The 25,359-nt window shown below is 44.1% G+C and overlaps 1 protein-coding gene across 1 annotated transcript in view; it reads right to left on the bottom strand.

The window, feature by feature from the left end:
• mgat4a (alpha-1,3-mannosyl-glycoprotein 4-beta-N-acetylglucosaminyltransferase A) overlaps window positions 1–25,359 on the bottom strand; it is a 254,102-nt gene that overhangs the window by 65,520 nt on the left and 163,223 nt on the right. Inside the window, exons 5-7 of the mRNA XM_080197570.1 lie at window positions 23,112–23,158; window positions 18,376–18,489; window positions 12,589–12,664 (exon numbers count right to left, since the gene is read on the bottom strand). Of these exons, the coding sequence (XP_080053696.1) occupies window positions 12,589–12,664; window positions 18,376–18,489; window positions 23,112–23,158 (237 nt within the window). The remainder of the gene's footprint in view (window positions 1–12,588; window positions 12,665–18,375; window positions 18,490–23,111; window positions 23,159–25,359) is intronic.

Below are 25,359 nucleotides of genomic sequence, written 5' to 3'. Positions count from 1 at the left end.
GGGGAGAGATACAAAAGGGTCCAGAGGGGCAATTTTTTCACACAGAGGGTGGTGAGTGTCTGGAACAAGCTGCCAGAGGTAATAGTACAGGTGGGTACGATTTTGTCTTTTAAAAAGCATTTAGACAGTTACATGGGTAAGATGGCTGCAGAGGGATATGGGCCAAATGTGGGCAATTGGGACTAGTTTTGGGGTTTAAACAAAAAAATGGGCGGCATGGACAAGTTGGGCCGAAGGGCCTGTTTCTATGCTGTAAACTTCTATGACCTCAACTCCCTTCTTCCTCATATGCTTAGCTTCTCCTGAAATACACCTACACTATTTGCCTTACCCTCTCCCTGTGGCATTCTACATTCTTATCACTCTCAGGAGGAAGTTTCTTCTGCATTCCCTATTTGATTTCTTTTATGATGATCTTATATTGATGGCCGACAGTTTTGCTTTTCCCCATCAGTGGAAACAGTTGATGTCTACTTTGTCAAAACTTTGCTTAATTTCAAAGATTTCTATTAGATATTTCCTCAGCCTTCTCTTTGCAAGGTATAAACGCACAGTGCCAGTATCATCTTTGTAGATCTTTTTTGCAATCTCTCCAGTACCTCTGTATTTTTTCAATAAGATAGCAACAAGAGCACACAGTACTTGAAGTGTGGTTTAACCAAAGTCTTAAGTTTACGTTTATTTTGTTAGTGTCACAAGTAGGCTTACATTAACACTGCAATGAAGTTATTGTGAAAATCTTCTAGTCGCCACACTCTGGCGCCTGTTTGGGGATACTGAGGTAATTTAGCATGGCCAATGCACCTAACCAGCACGTCTTTCGGACTGTGGGAGGAAACCAGAGCAGCAAGAGGAAACCCACGTAGACACGGGGAGAACATGCAGGCTCCACACAGACTGTGGCCCAAGCTGGGAATTGAACTTGGGTCACTGATGCTGTGAGGCAACAGTGCTAACTGCTGTGCCACCATGTCACCCCTAGGTTTGACACGAGTTTTAACTTCTATAATTTTCAATTCACTCCCTCTAGAGATCAATCTGAGAACATGATTTGCCTTTTTATTAAAAAAGAGACAAAAAAATTATCTTTGAGGAGAACTCTAACTGTTTAGCCACAGAAAATGCCAGCATTACACTGTAATTTTTTAAAAAACTTTATTCCAATCCAATCAAGTCAAATTAAAGCCAATTCAGAGTCCCAACAAGTTGGGACATTCCTGATCCAAGCTGACAAGTCAGGGCTCTCACCTCCTGTCTTGGGCTTGATCTACATGATCCAAGCTGATTGGAGTAGGTGTAGCTCCTCCTCTGAGGCTTGATCTCATTTGCATCTTAGCCAAAAGGCCGAGATGCCGCTTTAAAACATTGCTTCAAATGAAGCTGAAATGTAACCTAATGACTTCAACCAAGTGCAGCATGTCGATACTACACTTGATCTTAGCCAAAAGGCTGAGTTTGCAGCATAGAAACAGGCCCTTTGGCCCAACTTGTCCATGCCGCCCATTTTTTTAAACCCTGAAGCTAGTCCCAATTGCCCGCATTTGGCCCATATCCCTCTACAGCCATCTTACCCATGTAACTGTTTAAATGCTTTTTAAAAGACAAAATTGCACCCCCCTCTAGCAGCTTGTTCCAGACACTCACCACCCTCTGTGTGAAAAAATTGACCCTCTGGACCCTTTTGTATCTTTCCCCTCTCACCTTAAGCCTATGCCCTCTAGTTTTAGACTCCCCTACCTTTGGGAAAAGGTATTGACTATCTAGCTGATCAATGTTCCTCATTATTTATGAGGGACATCATCTATGTCCCTCATTATAAGATCACCCTTCAGCCTTCTACGCTCTAGAGAAAATGTCTCAGTATATCCAGCTTCTCCATATAACTCAAACAATTAAGTCCTGGTAGCATCCTAGTAAATCTTTTCTGCACTCTTTCCATTTTAATAAAATCCTTTCTATGATAGGGTGACCTATACACAATACATTGTACACTGTACACAATATTCCAAGTGTGGCCTTACCAATGTGTTGTACAACTTCAACAAGACACGCTGCACTTGGTTGACGACATGCTGCACTTGGTTGAAGTCACCAGGTTACATTTCAGCTTCATTTGAAGCAATTTTTTAATGCGGCATCTTGGTCTTTTGGCTAAGATGCAAATTAGAGGAGGAGGTGCAATGCCTACTCCAATCAGCTTGGATCATGTAGATCAAGCCCAAGACAGGAGGTGAGAGCCTTGTCTTGTCAGCTTGGATCAGGAATGTCCCAGTTTGTTGGGACTCTGAATTGGCTTTAATTTGACTTGATTGGATTGGAATAAAGTTTAAAAAAAATTACAGCGTAATGCTGGCATTTTCTGTGGCTAAACAGTTAGAGTTCTCTCTCAAAGAGAACTTTTTTCTTGTCTCTTTTTTAATAAAGAGGCAAATCGTACTCAGATTTATCTCTAGAGGGAGTGAATTGAAAATTATATAAGTTAAAACTCGTGTCAAATCTAGGGGTGACATGATGGCACAGTGGTTAGCACTGTTGCCTCACAGCATCAGTGACCCAAGTTCAATCCCCAGCTTGGGCCAATGTGTGGAGTCTGCACGTTCTCCCCGTGTCTACGTGGGTTTCCTCTTGCTGCTCTGGTTTCCTCCCACAGTCCGAAAGACGTGCTGGTTAGGTGCATTGGCCATGCTAAATTTACCTCAGGGTACCCGAACAGGTGCCTGAGTGTGGCGACTAGAAGATTTTCACAGTAACTTCTTTGCAGTGTTAATGTAAGCCTACTTGTGACATTACACTGTAATTACATTAATGGATGAGACCAGGGCTGAGAAACCCAGTCTGAATAAATTCCAGCAATCCTGACATCTCATACTTAATCTTTTTTTGTAAATGTTGTTAAGAATGTTCGCAATCAATTTTTTGTTTTGTTTACTTTATTCCAATTCAATCAAGTCAAATTAAAGCCAATTCAGAGACCCAACAAGTTGGGACGTTCCCGATCCAAGCTGACAAGACAGGGCTCTCACCTCCTGTCTTGGGCTTGATCTACATGATCCAAGCTGATTGGAGTAGGTGTAGCTCCTCCTCCAAGGCTTGATCTCATTTGCATCAATGTTCGCAATCAATGGCCTTTGAATGATTAGGTTGTGAACATGAAGGGCAGTTGCACATGTACTCTGTTACATTAACCAAAGTGACTACACTGTTTAGTCAGTGTTGGTGGATCTCCCCAGATTTCATTCATTTAAACTCCGTGGACAGAGTGCACTTGCCCCAAGGCCGAAAAATCCTGCCCGAGATCAATGGACCTTTGCATGGTCTGTGTCCCGCCCGCTACAATTCCCGTGACAGGTGGGATAAGAAAATCCCACCCATAATTTAATGGTGCAGAAGGTAGAAAGTACAGTGCAAAAAGGGAACAAGTACAGTGCAAAAAATTGCTTCAAATGAAGCTGAAATGTAACCTAATGACTTCAACCAAGTGCAGCATGTCGTCAACTTGAAAGAATCAAAACTTGCTACTCGAGAGATATTAAAGGGACTAAAAGGAACTGGGGCAGATTGTGTGGGGAAAACTTTCTGCCAGGGCTTTTAAAATTATCAAAACTCCTATACTAACTGATTCACACCATATATCTATAGAGAAGTTGACAATAGTTCCAAGTTCAGTCTGTACATTAACAGGTCTGTCTTTGGTGAGAGGATTATTGTATTTGTTACATAGGATATTCAGCACAGAAACCCAATTCGACCCAATCAGTCCATTACAGCATTACTCAGTTTCCAACCTGGAAGGACTCCTCTCCAAGCTCACAGAGGGGCCACTAGATTTTAATTGGGCAGTCTCCCCATGTGGCAAAGTGACCTCCCCACCGGTAAAATCCCAGCCACAGTGTAACGCCTATGTATTATATCTATACTACGGATTTATAGTCATTGAGTAAGCCAAATTCAGTTTTAGTGCATGGTGTTCTGATGTTTTAATTCCATGGTGGCACTCATTTGACTTGCAAAATAAGTTGCTCCGATTGGAATTAACATAAGGGATCTTACAAACTGCTAAGATTTGACCACCAGCACAGCCATTCAATCCAGCCCATCCACGAGTGACTAAAGCACTTGGTGATGGAATACAATTTGTCCTTCTGATCTGCATATGGCCACATTTGGGTGTTGTCAGCTCCTACGGGCTCTTTGGTTTCTGGATCATATGCCTTTCTCCATGTTTCCTCCCTGCCATGAGACATCAGAGTTTACAAACTCTTCCATCCTGTACTCACAGTTTGTAAGATCCCTCACCCTGTACCCCATGGGCATGCACTGCCTTTCACTAGCAATGGTGGGCAAGATCCGTCATCCTCCTCACTACAGGAGACAATGCTGGGAATTTCTCTGCTCCTTTAAGACGTTCCCCTGAAGCTACCACTTTGGTCAAGATTTTGATCAGCTACTGTCTACCTGGATTATTAGAATTGTGTATATGAATTCCAATCAGAGCAACTTAATTACCTTTTCAAGTTAAATGAGTGGCATTGTGGAAATAAAACATCAGAACACTGTGTACTCAACGCTGAACTTGGCTTATTCAATGACTATAAGTCCATAGTACAGATTTAATAGATGGGTGCTAAACTGCTTTTCTGTGAAAGAACACAACCTTAATGCAACACAAACAGTGCCAAAGGTGATCTAATGGGTAACTGGGCCAATTATTCTTATACAATACTTCAGACAAAATATTCAGACAAAACTAACAAATACTTCAGAACATTCTCTGAGCAAACAGCAAAACTCAAGTAACCTGAGCTTCACTTTGTTCCTGAACCTGTTTTTTTTAAATTCAATCATGGAACATGGATGTCACTAGCTAGGCCAGCATTTATTGCCCATCCCGAGATGCCCTTGTTCAAAAGGACAGTTGAGAGTCAACCACATCGCTGTGGCTCTGGAGTTACATGTAGGCCCAGACTAGGCAAGGACAGCAGATTTCCTTCCCTAAAGGACATTAGTGAACCAGATGGGTTTTCCCGACAATCGGCACTGGTTTCACAGTCATCAGTAGATTCTTAGTTCCAGATGTATTTTATTGAATTCAAATTCCACCAGCTGCCATGGTGGGATTTGAACCTGGGACCCCAGAACATTAGCTGAATTTCTGGATTAATAGTCTAGTGCTAATACCACTAGGCCATTGCCTCTCTGATGTTGGGATGTGGCCCTCCCTCAGCATAACACATTGAACAAATGACATCAAATATACTGTCCTTATAAAACAGGCACATCATCTACATTACTGAAGTAACAGGAAGGATGGTGATTAATATTGTCTTTTTCATATCTGGATGTGTGTACACACACACACACACACACACACACACACACACACACACACACACACACACACACACACACACACACACACACACCCCGAATACTTCTAACAGGAACCAAGAAGGTGTTTATTTCAGAGTTGCAGTAGGAACGAAGGGCAAAATAAAAGCTGGTTAGCTGGTCAAACCCACGGAGGTCGGGCTTCCTGATAATTATTAAATAGTTGCTACGCTGCAGTTGCCAGGAGCCACACAGTTTGTAACATGTACTCCACACACTCCTGCCAAGTAAAATAGCGACTTAATACTGCTTGTCCATTCAGTACACTGTGTTTGCTGCCCATGTGGCTCCCATACTGGGGAGAGTGAACTGTGTGAGCGTTTTGTGGTACGCCTCTGTTCAATCTGCAAGCGTGACCCCGGCCTTCCTGTCAGCTGTCATTTCAACTCTCTCCCTTTGTCCCACTCTGACCTTGCTGTCTTTGGCCTGCTCCAGGGTTCCAATGACACTCAGCACTCGCTCTAGGAACAGTGCCTCATGGGCACACTCTACAGCCTTCAAGGCTCAGTGTGGAGTTGATGTCTCAGATCATAACCTCTGTCTCCAACTTGTTCCTTTTTTTGATGATTTGAGTTTTTCTCTTTATCCATTCACTTTCCATTCAGCTGCCTGCTATCCAGCCATTCACACCTCATTTGAATACATATTTTGTTTCTTTACCCATTACCTTTTGTCATTTCATCTTTCCTGCCCTCCACCCCATCACTGACTCTCCCTTCCACTCCTCCTCACTTGCTGAGGCCCCACTACATTTCTGTCTGCCCTCAGTTCTGATGAAGGATGATCAATGACCTCTGTTTTGTCTGATCTTGCTTGACTTGCTGAATATGTCCAGCATTTACTATTTCTATCCCATTTGATCTTTCCGTCCGCCCCCCCATAACCCACCCACTTAATTATTTTTATTTATTTATTAGTGTCACACGTAGGCTTCCATTAACACTGCAATGAAGTTACTGTGAAAATCCCCTAGTCGCCACACTTGAGTGCCTGTTCGGGTACATTGAGGGAGAATTTAGCACGGCCAATGCACCTAAGCAGCACATCTTTGGACTGTGGGAGGAAACCGGAGCACCCGGAGGAAACCCATGCAGGCATGGGGAGAATGTGCAAGCTCCACACAGACAGTGACCCAAAGCTGGGAATCGAGCCCGGGTCCCTGGCACTGAGAGGCAGCAGTGCCACTGTGCCACACTCCCCATGCCTCTGCACTTGTTAGATTTTCCTGTTTTGCCAGTTCTGATAAAAGGATATTGATGAGAGAAAGTGTTCTCTCTCTACACTTGCGGAGTAGGCCCAGGATTTTCTATATTAATTTCAGATTTACAGCATCTGCTGTATTTTCACCTCATCTTCATTACTTAATTATGCACACTGAAGTAAAGCAGGGTTCAGAGAAGCTAAACAAGTAACTGGAACTCATCTGGAGTTTTTAACTCACTCTTTGGCACATCTGGGAGCCCTGGTCAATGGTTACCAGAGAGCTGTTTTGAATTCAATATACCCAGCTGTGCATCAGACTAGACAACTGTGAATGTAGGCCACAGGGCATTTATAATCGCTAACAGCTGCATTTTCATCATCTTTAACAAAAAAAGTAATTAAAACATTTGATTAAGTCTACGCAATTTATTTAAAGCTCAAAGTCCTGTTTGGAAGCCTAACAAATCTTAATATACAAACTCACATGAAAACATGGTGCAGGTTGTGTTTTTCAGTTCAATAATAGTACTTTCCGCTTCACATAAATATGTGACATTGATGTGACACAAATCTGAGGCAGTTAGCTACCGAGGATGGTGTGGTGGTGCAGTGCTTAGCACTGCTGCCTCACAGCATCAGGGACCCAGGTTCAATTCCTGGCTTGGGTCACCATCTGTGCGGAGTCTGCGTGTTCTCCCCTGCGTCTGCATGGGTTTCCTCCGGGTGCTCCGGTTTCCTCCCACACTCCAAAGATGTGTAGGTTAGGTGAATTGGCCCACGACATATAGGCTAGGGGGATTAGCTATGGTAAACGTATGGGGTTACAGGGATAGGAAGGGGGAAAGGGTCTGGGTAAGATACTCTGTCAGAAGAGCTGGCGCAGGCTCAATGGGACGAATGGCCTCCTTCTGCACTGTAGGGATTCTGTAAACCAATTCTTTCATACTAGAAGTAGCACAGCTCCACAGGAGTTATAGACATGATTAGCGATGGACATTAACATCATCTAACAAGCAGGTTTCATTAACTGCTCTTCAATTTGTTCCTGCGCTGGCAGTTACCATTTGCCCACAAGGTTTTAAAGATTATAGTTATGGCTGCTCTGGGCTCTCTGGCTGCTGATGCTGTTAAAATACTACAGGACTTCACACAGCTATGACAAATTGTATTCACATTGTGTGTTTAACAAAGCAAAACAGCCCAAGAATGCAATCATGAGCCATTTTAACACTGAACCATGTAAGAGGATGTCAGGGCAAAAACTTTGCCAGTGTCGGATTTTGAGGAGTATTCGAAATAAGAAGAGGGAAGAGGCAGAGAGGTTCAGGGAGAAAATTTCATAGCTGAGGCTTGGGCGTTCAAAAATGTTAAAAAAAAACCCAAGGAAAGCAATGTAAGTCACAGTCAATTGCTCTGATGTATTGGCCCAAATTGATCAGTGGAAAGAAATGCGCTCCCAAAGAGCTTATTTCATACGTCTAGAGATAATTCAGGTTATATTTCAGCAACACATTTGTAGCACACATCACTACCGCTGTTCATTGAGGGAACACAGCTAAGCACAGTCAATAATTGGACATTATTTGATTTTCAGATCTAACTCTGTATGGAGAAATGCTGATATCAGTTGCAGAATGCATGTTCAGCTCTCTGAGAAACGTACATGGGATCAGCAGAGCTTCAATATCCAGTAGAAGCTTAAATGGGATAAAGCAGCGTTCTGTAATCTCTTTCCAGCAGGCGAGAGACTTAGCAAGCTTACAGTTGGGTTTGGGACTCAGACACAGTCCCGATTTCTGTTCCCACCCAAAGGCAATATGTAGACCTCAGTAAGTTTCCACTCAAACTGGCTTGTGATAAAGATTCATCTGAAAAGACCTGGGCACATTTTCACATCTTACACCGCATTTGAAAGTAAGTAAACAGGCTCCTGTGGAGGACCTTTCTAACTGTTACAAAGGACAAACTGGGAAGGATTTAAAAAAACGTAACAAAATCTTGGGAGCAGTTTGCTACATAGAGTCCCTACAGAGCAGAAAGAGGCCATTCAGCCCGTCAAGCCTGCATCGACCACAATCCCACCCAGGCCCTATTTCTCTAACCTCACATATTTACCCGGCTAATCCCCCTGACATTAAGGGGCAAATAGCCTGGCTGATCACGCTAACCCGCACATCATAGAACCATAGCACATTACAGCACAGAAACAGGACCTGTGGGAGGAAACAGGAGCACCTGGAGTAAACCCATGCAGACATGGGGGGGGTGGGGAGAGAAAGTGCAAACTCCACACAGACAGTCACCCGAGGCTGGAATTGAACTCGAGCCCCTGGCGCTGTGAGGCAGCAGTGCGAACCACTGTGCCACCGTGCTGCCCCATGGAGTGTGGAAGCAGAGCGTCAGTCAGCTGGGCACATCCCTATTCTGAGGGTAGGCTCGTTAACGTGACTGAGGAATGAAAAGAAAATATGTAGGGAATGGAAAGAAGAAAGGGAATTTCTCATCAAACTCCATGTTCACCAATACTGATACTAAATAGGTACAGAGTCATCGAGGGTTACAGCATGGAAACAGGCCCTTCAGCCCAACTTGTACATGCTGCCCTTTTTTTTTTATAAAGACCCCAAGCTAATCCCAATTGCCCGCACTTGACCCATATCCCTCTATACCCACTGTACCCATGTAACTGTCTAAATGCTTTTTAAAAGACAAAATTGTACCCGCTTCAACTTCTGACTCCGGCAGCTTGTTCCAGACACTCACCACCCTCTGTGTGAAAAAATTGTCCCTCTAGGCATTTTTGTATCTCTCCCATCATCTTAAACCTATACCTTCTAGTTTTAGACTCCCCTACCTTTGGGAAAAGATATTGACTATCTAGCTGATCTGTGCCCCTCATTATTTTATAGACTTCTATATGATCACCCCCTCAGCCTCCTACGTTCCAGAGAAAAAAGTCCCAGTCTATCCAGCCTCTCCTTATAATTCAAGCCATCAATCCCGGTAGCACCCAAGTAAATCTTTCCTGCACTCTTTCTAATGTAATAATATCCTTTCTATAATAGGGTGATCAGAATTGTACAGTCCAGTTAACAAAAACTTGTTTTTATGTCACCCCTCCCTCAATCCTTTAACATAATAGAAAATCCCAAAGTGCTTCACAAGAGCATTAACAGAAGAAAATTGACACTGAACCTCCCATGGAGAGATTGGAACAGGGGACCCAAAGCTTGGTCAAAGGGATAGGCTTTAAAGATGCCTTATAGGAAAGAAAAATGCACAGATTTATGGGTTTTCCCTTCTATAGTAATTTTACTGCAGAAAAAAATGATACAAGGTACTTTGTAAAAGTGTAATCCAAAACAGATGCTGATCCAAAAAGTTATCAGGAGGACTGTCCAAAGGCTTGGATAAAAGAGACTGATCTTAAGAAGTCTTTAAAAAGAAACAAGGTGTAGAGGCAGAGGGGTTTAGGGATATAATTTGAGTTTCAAGTCTAGGTAACTGCTAGGATGTGTGTGTGTGTGCGCCCACCCGCGTGCGTGCATGTGTGCATACACACACACACACACACACACACACACGTACACACACACACACACGTACACACACATATACATGCAGGGCGAATGGAGGTGAACAGGAAGATAGAGGGTGAGCCCAGGAAAGGATTCAATTGTGAGGAAGAGAATTTTATATTTGATACTTGGGAACAGATCCCCTTTGTCGATGGGATCTCGCACTCCTGCTGACGTCAATGGTGAGCTATAGAATCCTTACAGTGCAAATCCCACCCAGGCCCTATCCCCGTATTGCCGGGCATTTACCCTGCTGATCCCCATAGTACTAAGGGCAGTCAATCTACCTAACCCACACTCTTGGGAGTGTGTGAGGAAGCCAGAGTACCCGGAGGAAACCCACGCAGAAATGGGGAGAATGTTTGTGTCGAGTTTGCACAGTCACCCAAGGCTGGAATTGAACACAAGTCCCTGATGCTGTGTGGCAGCAGCACTAACCACTGCCACTGTGCCACCCAAAAGGAGGTTATTGCGTTAAGACCAGAAAATTTCGTCCTAAGAATGTAGACCAGCACAGATAGGGTAGTTGTTGTCCTGGAGGGAATATGACTACCAGAGGTTAAGAGGCAAAGCTCATAGAGATATTGGACATGTATTAAATATTGTAAATGCGCCTAGTTTGGGGACGTTTAAGAGACCCGTGGATAGGTTTATGGATGGAAAGGGTTTGGTTTAGGTTAGAGGGTCATTGCTTTTTAACTGGTCGGCGCAACATCGTGGGCTGAAGGGCCTGTTCTGCGCTGTAATGTTCTATGGCTGACCTCTCCAGAGGTCATCGGAATAGTAGAGCCTGCTGCTGTCATAGATCTGGCTGACAGTTTCAGTCAGGTGAGAGTAAGGTAAGGAAAGAAAAGTTTTTAAAGTTTATTTATTAGTCTCACAAGTAGACTTACATTAACACTACAATGAAGTTACTGAGAAAATCCCCTAGTTGCCACACTCTGGCGCCTGTTCGGGTACACTGAGGGAGAATTTAGCACGGCCAATGCACCCTATCCAGCACGTCATTGGACTGTAGGAGGAAACTGGAGCACCCCTGGAAACCCACGCAAACATGGGGAGAACGTGTAGACTCTGCACAGACACTGACCCAAGCCGGGAATCAAACGTAGATCCCTGGTGCTGTGAGGCAGGAGTGCTAACCAAATCAAAGGTGATGTAATGGGAGATAGAAGTAATTGGGATGGAGTGAATAGGGAGTTTTTATTTGTTCTGGTTTGGGTGATGAACAGATTTCTTAAACCGAGAGTAATAGAAGCTTGTGAACAATTGTGACGTGGGTTTAAAATAGCCCAAGCTCTTGAGCTCTTCCCATCAGTAATTTTAACACTGAAATTAGAATGAATTCTTTCTATCAGTCAGGGAAATCCATTATCTTTACCACATACTGCTTGAATTTTCTGTAAGATAGTTGTGGCAGCATCATTTGTCCAATTCTTTTTGTGATTATAATCAATGAACGTCCCATTGAAAATCTGCACATTTGGTTAATCGCTGATTAAATATGAACACGTGTAAAAGCTAGCACAGACAAATGTACAAATATTGGTGTTCATATTTGCAAAATCAGGGAGGCGAAATCACTACAAACTGAAGTCACACCAGCTGCACGTTCAATATGATGGTTACCATAACTGTCTATAAAGAAGGCACTTATAAAAAACGTCTCTACAATAAGTATAGTTACTTTTTGGACATAGGACAATAAAATGCTCAGGCCCTCAGTGGGGGGATTGTGATCGGCTTCTCAAATATTCTTTGATCAATAATCCAATACATAAACGACCATTATGAATACATTCAGTATAGCTGAATCCCAATACATATTCACCTATTGAACACATTGAATTCAGGAGTTGAAATGTCTTGTTGAAGTTGAATAAGACATTGGTAAAGGCCACACTTGGAATACTGTCCTTTGGTTAGGGTGAGTCTACCTTCAAGGCCTTTTCCTACTTGTGCACCAATTCCCAAGAGCCCCGGTGAAGAAATCCTGGGTCTCCATCTATGTCACACCAAAACCAACCGTCAGGGAATGAACAGTCAACTTTTCAGGACTACTCTCAATCCCAGTGGGACGCAACCCAGAGATCTGTTCAACGGGCCAACGGGGAGAACAACTACGGGGTGGGGTTGTGAAATTGGCACTGTGAACCCACGTATTAATCAGTGATGCCAAAAGCAGATCCAAGCTCCAACATGTCCCTCCAACAAGGCAACGCAAACCAACCATGACCCCAAACCTATCCAGCTTACATCATCCTACCCCCAAAGAGCAAGGTTGACACCAGCCTGGGAGAAAATCTCCCATCCATCCTCTCAACTGAGGTAAGCTGTGCGGCTTCCGTTAAACACAAGGGAGAAACATAAAGTGACTTATGAAATCTCTCAGAAGAGCATGGATCAGTTAGATAATTACCTGAACATAATAAATCCCCTTTTTTTGGGCATACATCATCAGGAAGCAGTAGTCCAAATTCTGTTTTGTTCGCCATCTGAAAAATAGCAGAGAAATAGGTTTCTGAGCAGATAAAAGGTTAATTACCCCACACAACAAAAATTAAATCAAGTGGAAAGAATCTCCAGATGGGTTTTCAAAATACAATAATTTACTTGCTGTACACGGAAAATCGTATTTAAAAGGTTTCCTTAGCAAAAAGCATCAACCCCACTGACTTGAATCAAGACCCATCTTGTTTGTAAAATGAAGAAGCTTCCTGTTCCCATTTGCAAACGGACAACGTGTTTCTGAAACCAATACAAAGCTAAAATGCGCTTAATGGCGATTTTCATGGCTGCTGCGATCAGTCACAGAGTCATTCCTTTGATGCTTTAGTGAATCTCAGAAATGTTACGACACAGAAGGAGGCCATTTAGCCCATCGTGTCTGCACCAGCATTCCAAATGAATATTATGACTTTGTGCCATTCCTCTGCCTTTCCCCCTCCCATACCCTCGCACATTGTTTCTATTCAAATAATCACCTAATGCCCTCTTCCATGCCTCGATTGAACCTGCCTCCACCATTTCCAGGCAGTACATTCCAGGCCCCGACCATTTGCTGTGTGAACACCATTTTTTCTCGCATCACATTCGCTTCTTTTGCGAATCGCTTGAAGTCTCCTCCCACACTCCAAAGGGTGTGCAGGTTAAAGATTTTGAAGTTTGCTTACTCGTGTCACAAGTAGGCTGACGTTAACATGACAGTGCAACAAAGTTACTGTGAAAATTCCCGAGGCTGGGTGGATTGGCCGTGCTAATTTGCTCCGTCGGTGCCCCAAGAAGGGTAGGTCGGAGGGATCAGTGGGGTAAATATGTGGGGCTGTGGGGAAAGGGCCTGGGCGGGATGCTCAGTTGGAGAGTTGGTGCAGACTCGATGGGCCGAATGGCCTCTTTTGGCACCGTAGCGATTCTAAGATTCCCTGAGCTTTCTGCACAGAGCCAGGTAGTGGTAATTGCTGTTCATCTTGCTGACAAAGGCCTGGCCATTCTAACAATGCTGCCAGTGACACACTTGACCTGTCACAAAGCCTTGTGCCACAAGTTAATCAAACTATTTGCCCTGGACACTGTCCAAAGCAGTTACCACCTGGAGCCCAACGGGGATCCTATCAGTTGGCGGCCTGACTATTTGAGCACACCGTGGGAGCTCAACTGTGCTGTCTTCAGCACCAGTCTGATGCTTTTCAGTCTTGACTGTCAGAATGAAATCTTAGCAAACGGGGCTTTCTAACCCGCAAAGCTGTCCGCCACCTGTAAATTCCTCTGCCTTTAGTATCGGTTTTTAAATTTAAAAGAAAAGCTTCAACAAAGCAATCTTTGTGCTTTAACTGATCAAAGCCATGCCAGCAACCCACGTGCCTAACATGTAATTGCAAAGTCCAAATCTGTTGGCATAACGTGAGTGATTTACTAATGGCCAAATACAATTTGATCAAATTTCAGACAAAAAATTTACTGCTGCCTAAGTGATATTTTAAAGTAATTTTAGATGATTCAAAACTGGTACAATGCCCACGCTGTTAAATAAATAAAATGAATAACTGTGCGGCATTATTTTAAGTCTGATATGGAGAAGATAATCTCAAACACTTTGCCCTCCTCATATCTAATGCAAATACAACCACACAGAAAGCAACTGATTTGCAATTTTCACAAAGATAGGAAAGGAAATTGAGTAAAAGATTTCTTAATACTGCAATCTCTGTATACATCTCTCCCAAAACAACTATAGAATCATAGAAACCCTACAGTGCAGAAAGAGGCCATTCGGCCCATAGAGGCTGCACTGACCACAATCCCACCCGGGCCTTATCCCCCAACCCCACATATTTACCCTGCTAATCCCTCTCAGCTTACTCATCCTGGACACTAGGGGGCAATTTAGCACGGCCAATGCACCTAACCCGCACATCTTTGGACTGTGGGAGGTAACTGGAGCGCCAGGAGAAAACCGACACACAATGACCCAAGGCGGGAATCAAATCCAGATCCCTGGCACTATGAGGCAGCGGTGCTAACAACTGTGTCACATTGCCACCCATTCCTTTGAGAAGATTGCCGTATTGATTATGGGGAGACCGTGCAGACTCTACACAGTGAACTACGCTGGGAACCGAACCCAGGTCGCTGGAACCGTGAGGCAGCCGTGCTAAACACTGTGATGTCGTGCCTCTGGTTTCTATTATTGTCTTTGCAATGAATTTTAAGAGCTAAATGCAATTTCTTGTTCTTCAGTGGTAACCTAACTCACTCTACCATCCAGTTTGATAACATTGGGTTGCCATCTTGATCCATTTAAAACATCATCACAGGCTGGGGCCATCTCTGCATCCTTAGCTTCTATTGTCTGCCGGAGCGAGCGTTTCAGAGATGGCCACTTGATAGGTCCACCTCCGGGCCCAGTCAGAGAACCTGAAGCCTCAGAGTGATGGCAACTCCATGAGCACTGCCACTGCAGGGTGGGAACTGCACCATCTGTAGGCACCTTCTGAAGAGGTATTCAACCTAACAAGATAAGTGGTGGCCTTGGCTGCCAGGCCACCCTGGTGAAAGGGAAATCCTCTCCACAGGATAGGATGGTGGCTGCAGCCCACTGATGGGGGGGGGGAAAGAAAGAAAGAGAAGGGAAATGCAAAAGGCCTCGTAGGCCTCTCCAGGCCAGCTGCAGGTGAACTGCCTCCAGGCACTTGCCGGACTTGACCCTTCGCAGTGGGGGAGGGGGGGGCTCTCCCGGGCCAGGGACCTAGCTGCTCTGACGGAAGGTCACCCAGACTTGAAACGTTGGCTCTATTCTCTCTCCACAGATGCTGTCAGACCTGCTGAGATTTTCCAGAGTTTTCTGTTTTTGCGCCAAGATCTTCATCCCCCGTCTGATGATTTCCAGTCATTATGGATCATGGGTTCATGGATGGCAGGAGATTAATGACATCTCTTTCCAGCAGCTACTCTGTTAATGTGGGGAATGACCATCAGCAGTTAACTTATGAAAAGGAGGGGTGGAGGGGAAAGTCGTAGTGGCATTGAAGCCTGACCCAGTCCTAACCCGAAACTCGTACACATTCATGACTTCCAAGGAGGGGTCACAGGACAGTGATCAGAAATATATTACCCTGCATGGTCGCTGCTGCCACAAGCTCACTCCCACCTTCTCAAGGGCAAATAAGGACGGGCAATAAACGCTGGGCTAGGCAGTGGTGTCCACATCTCATAAATGAATGGAAGAAATGCTGGCAGCAACACCAATCTCCGATATAACACAATGTGACACGATAACTGGGTTGCAAGATCCAGCATCGATCATAGGGTCGTGTCTCTGTATCAGTGGAAAAGAAAACAGACGTAGGGTGGGATTTTATGGCCTCACTCGGGGGTGGTGGGGGGGGGGGGGGGTGTGTGGGGTGTGGGGTGGAAACCAGAAATTCCCAGTCCAGGTCAGCAGAGATTTCCATTGCCGGGCCCTTGCCCATGCCGATTCCGTGGTGGGCGAGATGGTAGAGTTCCAGCCATAGGGCAGGATTTTCCAGCAGTGCTCACCCAAAACTGGAAAATCCCACCTGAAGTCAGCGGATCTTTTCCATGGTCGGCCCCCTGCCCGCTCCGATCCCTGTGGTGGGCGGAATGGGAAAATTCACCCCATAATGTTCATGTTTCCCTAAAGGTGGATTTTCATGAATTGTGATCTCCCACTGGGATCTCGAGCCTAATGATGACTGAAGGCTGGCGAGTGGAGATTGGGGGATTTGACTGTCCTGGTATTGGCTGGGAGGCCAGCTTAAATGTGCTAAATTTCTGTCACTGATGGGCGTGCTTTTGCTTGGAGGATCGATCGCTGTCACTGACACAGCCTGAAGATGGTAGGTGTTCATTGTTTTAATTGTGTAATTCTGTTGCTTGAACCCCCCCTTCCCCCGCAGCCCCTCCAAAACTCTCCCCACCCACCCCCACCCCAATATTAACTCTGGGGTCACACCAAGTCTGAAGCATTAACATGGAGCCACATCCGGAAAAGGTTTGGGAAGCCCTGCTTTAAGGATGGATTTACAGCTTGCTAAAGCAGCGTTTTAAGGTTTAGTTACACCTCTCCGTCTTGATTTCATTAAATTAAATTCCTCCAGGTTTTAATTAAGCAGTATTGCCAGTTGGTACGGTTTCTTTTATTAGAACGCTTATTTTTAATCATTGCTCTGAGCACTTAGTATTGAAAGAATTGTGCAAAACATTTCAATAGAAACTATACACGTCTGCTCTTAGAAGAGCAGTTGAAGAACTGCTCAAACATCAAGAGAGTTTTTCAAGAAAAACATAACACCCAAGGCCATTCAAAGTTCGTGTGATAACGCCCACAAGGTGGATCTCAAACAATGACGAGACAGAGTACAGGAATGAGATAGAGAATCTGCTGAACTGGTGCCATGACAATAATCTCTCCCTCAACGTCAACAAAACGAAGAGGCTGTCATTGACTTCAGGAAGCGTAGTGGACAACATGCCCCTGTCTACATCAGCAGGGACAAAGTAGAAATGGTCGAAAACTTCACGATTTTAGGTGTCCAGATCACCAACAACCTTTCCCGGGTCCCCCATTGCCGACACTATAGCTAAGAAAGCCCACCAATGCCTCCACTTTCTCAGAAGACTAAGGAAATTTGGCGTGTCAGCTATGACTCTCACTAACTTTTACAGATGCACCATAGAAAGCTTTCTTTCTGGTTGTATCACAGCTCGGTATGGCTCCTGCTCTGCTCAAGACCGCAATAAACTACAAAAGGTCGTGAATGTAGCCCAGTCCATCATGAAAACCAGTCTCCCATCCATTGACTCTGTCTACACTTCCCACTGTCTCGGCAGAGCAGCCAAGATAATTAAAGACTCCACGCACCCTGGACATTCTCTCTTCCATCTTCTTCCTTCGGGAAAAAGATACAAAAGTCTGAGGTCATGTACCAAATGACTCAAGAACAGCTTCTTTCCTGCTGCTATCAGACTTTCGCATGGACTACCTTACCTGAAGTTAATCTTTCTCTACACCCTAGCTATGACTGTAACATTACATGCTGCACTCACTCAACCAAACCATTGATACCATTCTGGAATCAACAGCTACCCTCTTCACTATCAATTACATCTGCAAATTTCCCAATCCTACTTCCTACATTTTACATCCAAATCATTCGTAAATACAACAAACAGCAAAAGCCCCAACACTGAGTCCTGTGGAACACCACTGGAAGCTGCTTTCCATTCACAAAAACATCCATTGACTATTGCCCCTTTGTTGCCCGTCACTGAGTCACTTATGGATCTAACTCGCCACATTCTCTTGTATCCCCTGGGCTTTTACCATTCTAACCAGTCTGCCACCAGTACATGTTAAATAAAGCTGCATATGCAGCTTCTCAGTAACCTCTCTAACGTAGAGAGCATAAGGATCATTCTCTGGGCCAAGTCAATACTTAATGATGATGTTAAAATATGTTTCGGATGACCTTCCACATTCAAATTCAAAAATCTTTATTTTTTTTTCTTACCAGTGCAAAGAGAGAGCAATGATTTTGGTTCAAAATCCTAAGCAGCAGCTTCAATGTTGGGTCAATACCTTAGCTGAACATTGATCAGTGATCACAGCTCTGTCATTGCGGTTTGTTGGGACTAGTTAATTCTTTGACTGGTGGGAGTTGGCTCGCACTGTCAAAGCAGGTCTTACCTGACTCGCTCTTTCGAATCACCAAAGGTTTCTTTCAAGTTTCTCAAGTCTGGATAGTAAGCGATAGGAGGTGAAATGACTTCTATTAACCCTGCATTGATTTCTGCGGAAAATCTGTCAACAAACCAAGACAACGCTCCTGTCAAAATAAAGTTCTTGTTCAATGTCTTCTTTTCTTTAGTTCAGTGCTTTAGCTATGGAAAGTTAAATCAAACTGGATGAAAGAACACTTGAGTCAGAACAGTACATCGGCGCAACAGAAATTTGAAGATAAACCTTACTCTTCCCCAAACTTACAAAATTCTAACAGGATTAGAAAGGGTAAATTCATAAAGAATGTTCCCAATGGTGGGGGAGTCCAGAACTGGGGCGCCATAGTTTGAGGATAAGAGGTAAACCTTTTAGGATAAGGGGAGGACCAATTTCTTCACCCAGAGGCTGATGAATGTGTGGAATTCACTACCACAGAAAGTATGATTTCACAAAGAAATTAGATATAGCTCTTGGGGCTAAAGGGATCAAGGGATTTGTAGGGGAAGGTGGGATCAGGATATTGATGGTGACCTTAGTTCGGCCGCACTTGGAATATAGTGTTCAATTCTGGTCACCACACTACCAGAAGGATGTACAGGCTTTGGAGAGGACACAGAATAGATTTACCGGGATGTTGCCTGGTATGGAGGGCATTAGCTGTGAGGAGGGATTGGAGAAACTTGGTTTGTTCCCACTGGAACGATGGAGGTTGAGGAGCGACCCAATAGAAGTCTACAGGATTATGAGAGGCATGGACAGAGCGGATAGCCAGAAGCTTTCTCCCAGGGTGGAAGAAATTGGGGGCATAGTTTTAAGGTGCAAGGGGCAAGGTTTAAAGGAGATGTATGAGGCAAGTTTTTTTTTTACACAGAGGGTGGTAGGTGCCTGGGACTCGCTGCTGGGGGCGGTAGTGGAAGCGGATATATTAGTGACTTTTAAGGGGCATCTGAACAAATACATGAATAGGATGGGAATAGAGTGATATGGTCCTCAGAAAGGTAGGGGGTTTTAGTTCAGACAGGCAGTATAGTCGGTGCAAGCTTGATGGGCCAAAGGACTCTGCTGTAATTGTCTTTCTTCTTTGATTGGCGGCGCAGGCTCGAAGGGCCAAATGGCCTACTCCTGCTTCATGTAACCAAATCTCCTTCTTGATTTGAATCCTCCCAGCCACCAATCTATCAACTGTCTTGGCCACTTGAGGGCTGGCTGGTGAACTCAATGTTAAATTGATGTTCGCAGATGCTAAAAAACAAACAAAGGCAGAAGTTTTTAACTGTAAATAGAGAAACTGGCACTTTCTATCATGAAAGGATCATTTTAATAAAGCGTTGAATATGAGAAATTTTATTACGGAATCAGGTAAGTTGCAGATGACACCAAGATTGGTGGCATAGTGAACAGTGAAGAAAGTTATCTCAGATTGCAATGGGATCTTGATCAATTGGGCCAGTGGGCTGACGAATGGCAGATTGAGTTTAATTTAGATATATGCGAGGTGATGCATTTTGGTAGATGAACTAGGGCAGAACTTACTCAGTTAATGGCAGGGCATTGGGAAGAATTACAGAACAAAGACTCTAAGGGTACAGCCCCTAGAAAGTGGAGTCACAGGTGGACAGAGTGGTGAAGAAGGCATTCAGTATGCTTGGTTTCATTGGTCAGAACATTGAATACAGAAGTTGGGACGTCTTGTTGAAGTTGTACAAGACATTGGCAAGGCCACACTTGGAATACTGTGTACAGTTCTGGCCACCCTACCATAGAAAGGATATTATTAAACTAGAAAGAGTGCAGAAAAGATTTAATAGGATGCTACCAGGACTTTGTGGATTGAGATATAAGGAGAGGCTGGGTAGACTGAAACTTTTATCTCTGAAGTGTAGAAGGCTGAGGGGTGATCTTATGAGGGGAGGTCTATAAAATAATGAGGGGCTCAGATGAGCTAGATAGTCAATATCTTTTCCCAAAAGTAGGGAAGTCTAAAACTAGAGAGGGCATAGGTTAAGGTGAGAGGGGAAACATACAAAAGTGTCCAGAGGGACAATTTTTTCACACAGAGGGTGGTGAGTGTCTGGAACAAGCTGCTAGAGGTACTGGTAGAGGTGGGTACAATTTGGTCTTTTAAAAAGCATTTAGGCAGTTACATGGGTAAAATGGGGAAAGAGGGATATGGGCCAAATGCAGGCAATTGGGACTAGCTAAAAAAAAAAGGGTGGCATGGACTAGTTGAGCCAAAGGGCCTGTTTCCATGCTGTAAATCTCTATGACTTTATGACTCTAATTTAAGAAAGGGTACATCATTTTGGTAGGTCTTCGCTCTCTCCCCATCCAAAGTACCAAGTAGCAAGTACAAAACAAGCCATTTGCCTCTCAAACAGAAAATACTCTAGGGCTCTGACGAAGGGTCATTCTGACTCAATCCTGTATTGCTGGTCTATTACTCCAGAAACTCAGCTAATCTTCTGGGGGACCTGGGTTCTAATCCCGCTACAGTAGATGGTGGATTTTGAATTTAAAAAATATATATCTGGAACTAAGAATCCACTGATGACCAAGAAGCCATTGTCGATTGTCAGAAAAACCCATCTGGTTCACTAACGCCCTTTAGGAGGGGAAATCTTCTGGCCTACATGTGACTCCAGAGCCACAGCAACGTGGTTGACTCTCAATTGCCCTCGGGCAACTAGGGATGGGCAATAAATGATACCCATGTCCCAAGAATGAATTTTAAAAAACTCCAATCTCTGTTCTCTCTCTATAGATGCTGTCAGACCTGTTGAGATTTTCCAGCATCTTCAGTTTCTGCTTCAGATTCTAGTATTTTGCCTTCATCAAGCCATTCAAGTCACGCATTGAAAACTGAGGTGATAGTGGACGCCTTAGTGATTATTTACCAAACTTCACTGGATTCTGGGGAAGTGCCGGAAGATTGGAAAACGGCTAATGTTACGCCGCTGTTGAAAAAAGGTAGCAGACAAAAGGCAGGGAATTATAGGCCGGTTAGTTTAATGTCTGTAGTTGGAAAAATGCTTGAATCTGTCATCAAAGAAGAAATAGCGAGGCACCTAGAAAGGAATGGTTTGATAGAGCAGACGCAGCACAGATTCGTGAAGGGGAAGTTGTGTTTAACGAATTTATTGGATTTCTATGAGCATGTGACTAGTGCGGTAGACAGATGGGAACCGGTGGATGTGGTGTTTCTAGATTTTCAAAAGGTGTTTGATAAGTTGCCGCACAAAAGGTTGCTTCAGAAGGTTAGGATGCACGGAGTTGGGGGTAAGGTGTTAGTGTGGATAGAGGATTGGTTGTCTAATAGGAGGCAGAGAGTTGGTATCAATGGGTGCTTTTCGGATTGGCGGTTGGTGACTAGTGGAGTGCCGCAGGGAACGGTGCTGGGGCCTCAGCTATTTACCATTTATATAGATGATCTGGAGGAGGGGGCTGAGTGTAGGGTGTCGAAATTTGCTGATGACACAAAGATGAGTGGAAAAGCAAATTGCGCGGAGGGTGGGGAAAGTCTGCAGAGGGATCTGGATAGGCTGAGCAAGTGGGCAAGGACCTGGCAGATGGGGTATAATGTTAGCAAGTGTGAGGTTATCCACTTTGGCAGAAATAATAGTAGGGCGGATTACTATTTAAAGGGCGAAAAGCTGCAGCATGCTATGGTGCAGAGGGACCTGGGGGTCCTTGTGCACGAGTCGCAAAAACCCAGTCTGCAGGTGCAGCAGGTGATCAAGAAGGCGAATGGGATGCTGGCCTTTATAGCGAGGGGGATAGAATATAAAAGCAGGGAGGTCTTGCTGCAACCGTACAGGGTACTGGTGAGGCCGCAGCTGGAGTACTGTGTGCAGTTTTGGTCGCTGCACTTGCGCAAGGATATTTTGGCGTTGGACAGAGTGCAGAGGAGGTTCACTAGGCTGATACCGGAGATGATGGGGTTGGACTATGAAGAGAGACTAAATAGACTGGGTCTGTACTCGTTGGAGTTTAGAAAGATGAGGGGGAATCTTATAGAGACGTATAAGATAACGAAAGGGATGGATAGGGTACAGGTAGAGTGATTCTTCCTGCTTAGAAAGGATAGCAGGATTAGAGGGCACAGCCTCAAGATAAGGGGGGGGGGGGGGCAGTTTAGATCGGAGTTGAGGGGGAACTTCTTCACTCAAAGGGTGGTGAGTCTCTGGAATTCTCTGCCCGTTGAAGTGGTGGAGGCCACCTCACTAAATATATTTAAGTCACGGGTAGATAGGTTTTTGATAGACAAGGGAATTAAGGGTTATGGGGAGAGAGCGGGAAAGTGGAACTGATCCACTTCAGATCAGCCATGATCTTATTGAATGGCGGGGCAGGCTCGAAGGGCTAGATGGCCTACTCCTGCTCCTATTTCTTATGTGCTTACATTCTTATGACAGAAATTTCCTGGGCAGAATTTTTCTGTAATGTACTGTGCATGTCCAACCGAATTGACACATCTGTGGAGTGTATCCATATTCAATAACAGAAAGAACAAGTTGCTTTCATAACTGTTTAAGCAAAGAGAGGATAGATATTCAGAAACATCAACAGTAACTGTGATGACAGTATCGTTCATTAATGCATCAGCTAAATAACTGAGCAACTCTCAATAGCAAATTGAGTCCTAATTGATTACAAGCTGAACATACATCTCCGCGATACTGAATTGGGAATCTGGTTTGACTTACTCTTTCTCCAGGCTCTCCAGGACACTATGAACGTGATCCAGATCAGTCTGTTGGGTGGGGTGGGGGGGGAGGAAGAAAACAGAATCTATTGTGATGGAAACTTACAAGTTTGCAAGGTCTACCTTTGCTTCATTTCCTCTGTTGAATTTACTCTCCTTATCTCCGTTACCTCATGGGTTTCATATTTAAGTTAAGACGGCAACTTGCTCTTAGCATCACATACCTTTTAGACTAGGGGAGGCGGTGGCATAGTGGCATTGTCAATGGGTTAGTAATCCAGAGGCCCAGGGTAATGGTTTGGGCACCCAGGTTCAAATCCCACCATGGCTAGTGATGAAATGTGAATAGAAGTCTGAAATTAAAAGTCTAACGACGACCATAAAATCACTGTCAATTGTATAAACACCCACCTAGTTTGTGGGTGGCAACGGAAGCACAGTAGCCATCCTTGCGGCCTCCAAGGGTCCTGAGTTCAATTCTAGCCTTGGGTGACTGTCTGTGTGGAGTTTGTACTTTCTTCCCGTGTCTATGTGGGCTTCCAGTTTCTTCTCAAAGATGTGCGGGTTAGGTTGATTGGCCATGCTAAATTGCCCCTTTGTGTCAGGGGGGACTTGCAGGCTAAATACATGGGGTTATGCCTGGGTGAGATTGTTATCAGTGCAGGCTCAATCCGGCCCAATGGCCTCCTTCTGGGGATTATTCTGTGGTTCACTAATGTCCTTTAGGGAAGGAAATCTACTGGCCTTATCTGGTCTGGCCCACATGTGACTCCAGTTTTAGAGCATTGTAGTTGACTCTTAAATACCCCTATGTTGGCCCAGCTAGCGACACACACATCCCATGAATGCATTTTTCAAAAAATGCCCCCACCCCCCGAATTCCATAGCTGGGCAAGAATGAGAATGCCTGGTCATGCTAAGCAACCAGGAGAAATCAGTCTGCTGCATTATTAGAGACAAAATATCTGTGCATGAACCTGCCGCATGACTTTAGCATTGTAATTTTAGAGTGTTCAAAGTAGCATCAAAGTTAATTGAGATATAAATAAACTGTACAATGGCAAACTGCGGGTTACAGCAGTGTGGCTTGCTTCCCGAAGGAGGGCTGGAACTATTTTTAAGATTCCTCTGCTCTCAAAGGTATAAAAATATAACAACTGTGCACCAATTCTCAAAACACATTTGAAGCATCTGCAAGCAACCACACTTCCAGGACAATTGCTTCATTTGTTACCGTTGATAAGTTTAAACTGTTCTGTTTCAGACTAAGAAGGTAATTTTTTGTTACAATCGTAGCTGATGTTACCACTGGATGGGAAAATTCCAGAATGGAACTCTGGTTCAAAAGGGCGTAACATTTATTTTGTTTTTATAAAAAGTGGAGGAACATAATCACAGGATCACTAATTAGTTATAACAAGAAGTAATGTTAGATTATGCTACAATATTACCTTACTCCACCCTTACCTTAACAAATGTGCACAGATGAACAAGAATAACAAAGTACATCTTAAGCTACAATGGTCTCAGTAATACAAAGTCCCTTTAAGCACACAGATTGACTGTGGTCAAATATAATCTCTACTTTGAACCCAAGTTACTACTTGTGGATTTCTCCTCGGAATTCCCCCAGATGGTCATGAGAGTTTCCAAACTCCCCTCCCAAAACTCGCTTTAAAATCATCTCTCGCAATAATGCTTTCCATGAGTGGTTACTCCTCCACTTTTAACAAAAAAAAATAGTATTTAGATTTTACCATTTTCCCTTTAGGATTTCTTTGCCTTGACTGTTGTACAAACTGTTCACAATTACTTTAACTATCGATTCCCAGACTCTATCAAAATGGCATCAAACTTTTGATTAACATCTGATGTCTGCTTTTCCACTTTAAATCTGGTTACTGCAATTATCTCTTTAACATAGAACACTTTGTTTACTGTTCCTTGAATTCTTCTGAAAAATACCTTGGTCACTGTTCTCTTAACTTCAGTCATCTTAAGACAGTCTTTCAGTCCCAATTCCTTGGTTATCTGGAGAGTAGCTGGTTCTTTTGGGAGACTGCTTCTTTGCAGCTCCCCTTTTCAGTCCAGCTTCTCAGAGATGGGAGATGGTCACTTCCCAGTGGCCTGTCTCCAACTGCCAACACATCCCATCAGGAAAGTGACCCCTTGGTGCTAAGCAACCACTTATAATTTATTGACTCTTTATGCTGTGGCCCTCTCTTAAGCACAATAGAAACAAAGTTGGA

Source organism: Carcharhinus amblyrhynchos, chromosome 10 (genome assembly GCF_965287045.1).
Source record: "Carcharhinus amblyrhynchos chromosome 10, sCarAmb.v2.hapA, whole genome shotgun sequence".
NCBI lineage: Eukaryota > Metazoa > Chordata > Chondrichthyes > Carcharhiniformes > Carcharhinidae > Carcharhinus > Carcharhinus amblyrhynchos.
Note: the sequence above shows the minus strand (reverse complement) of the source record. Positions and strands in the feature narration are given on the sequence as shown.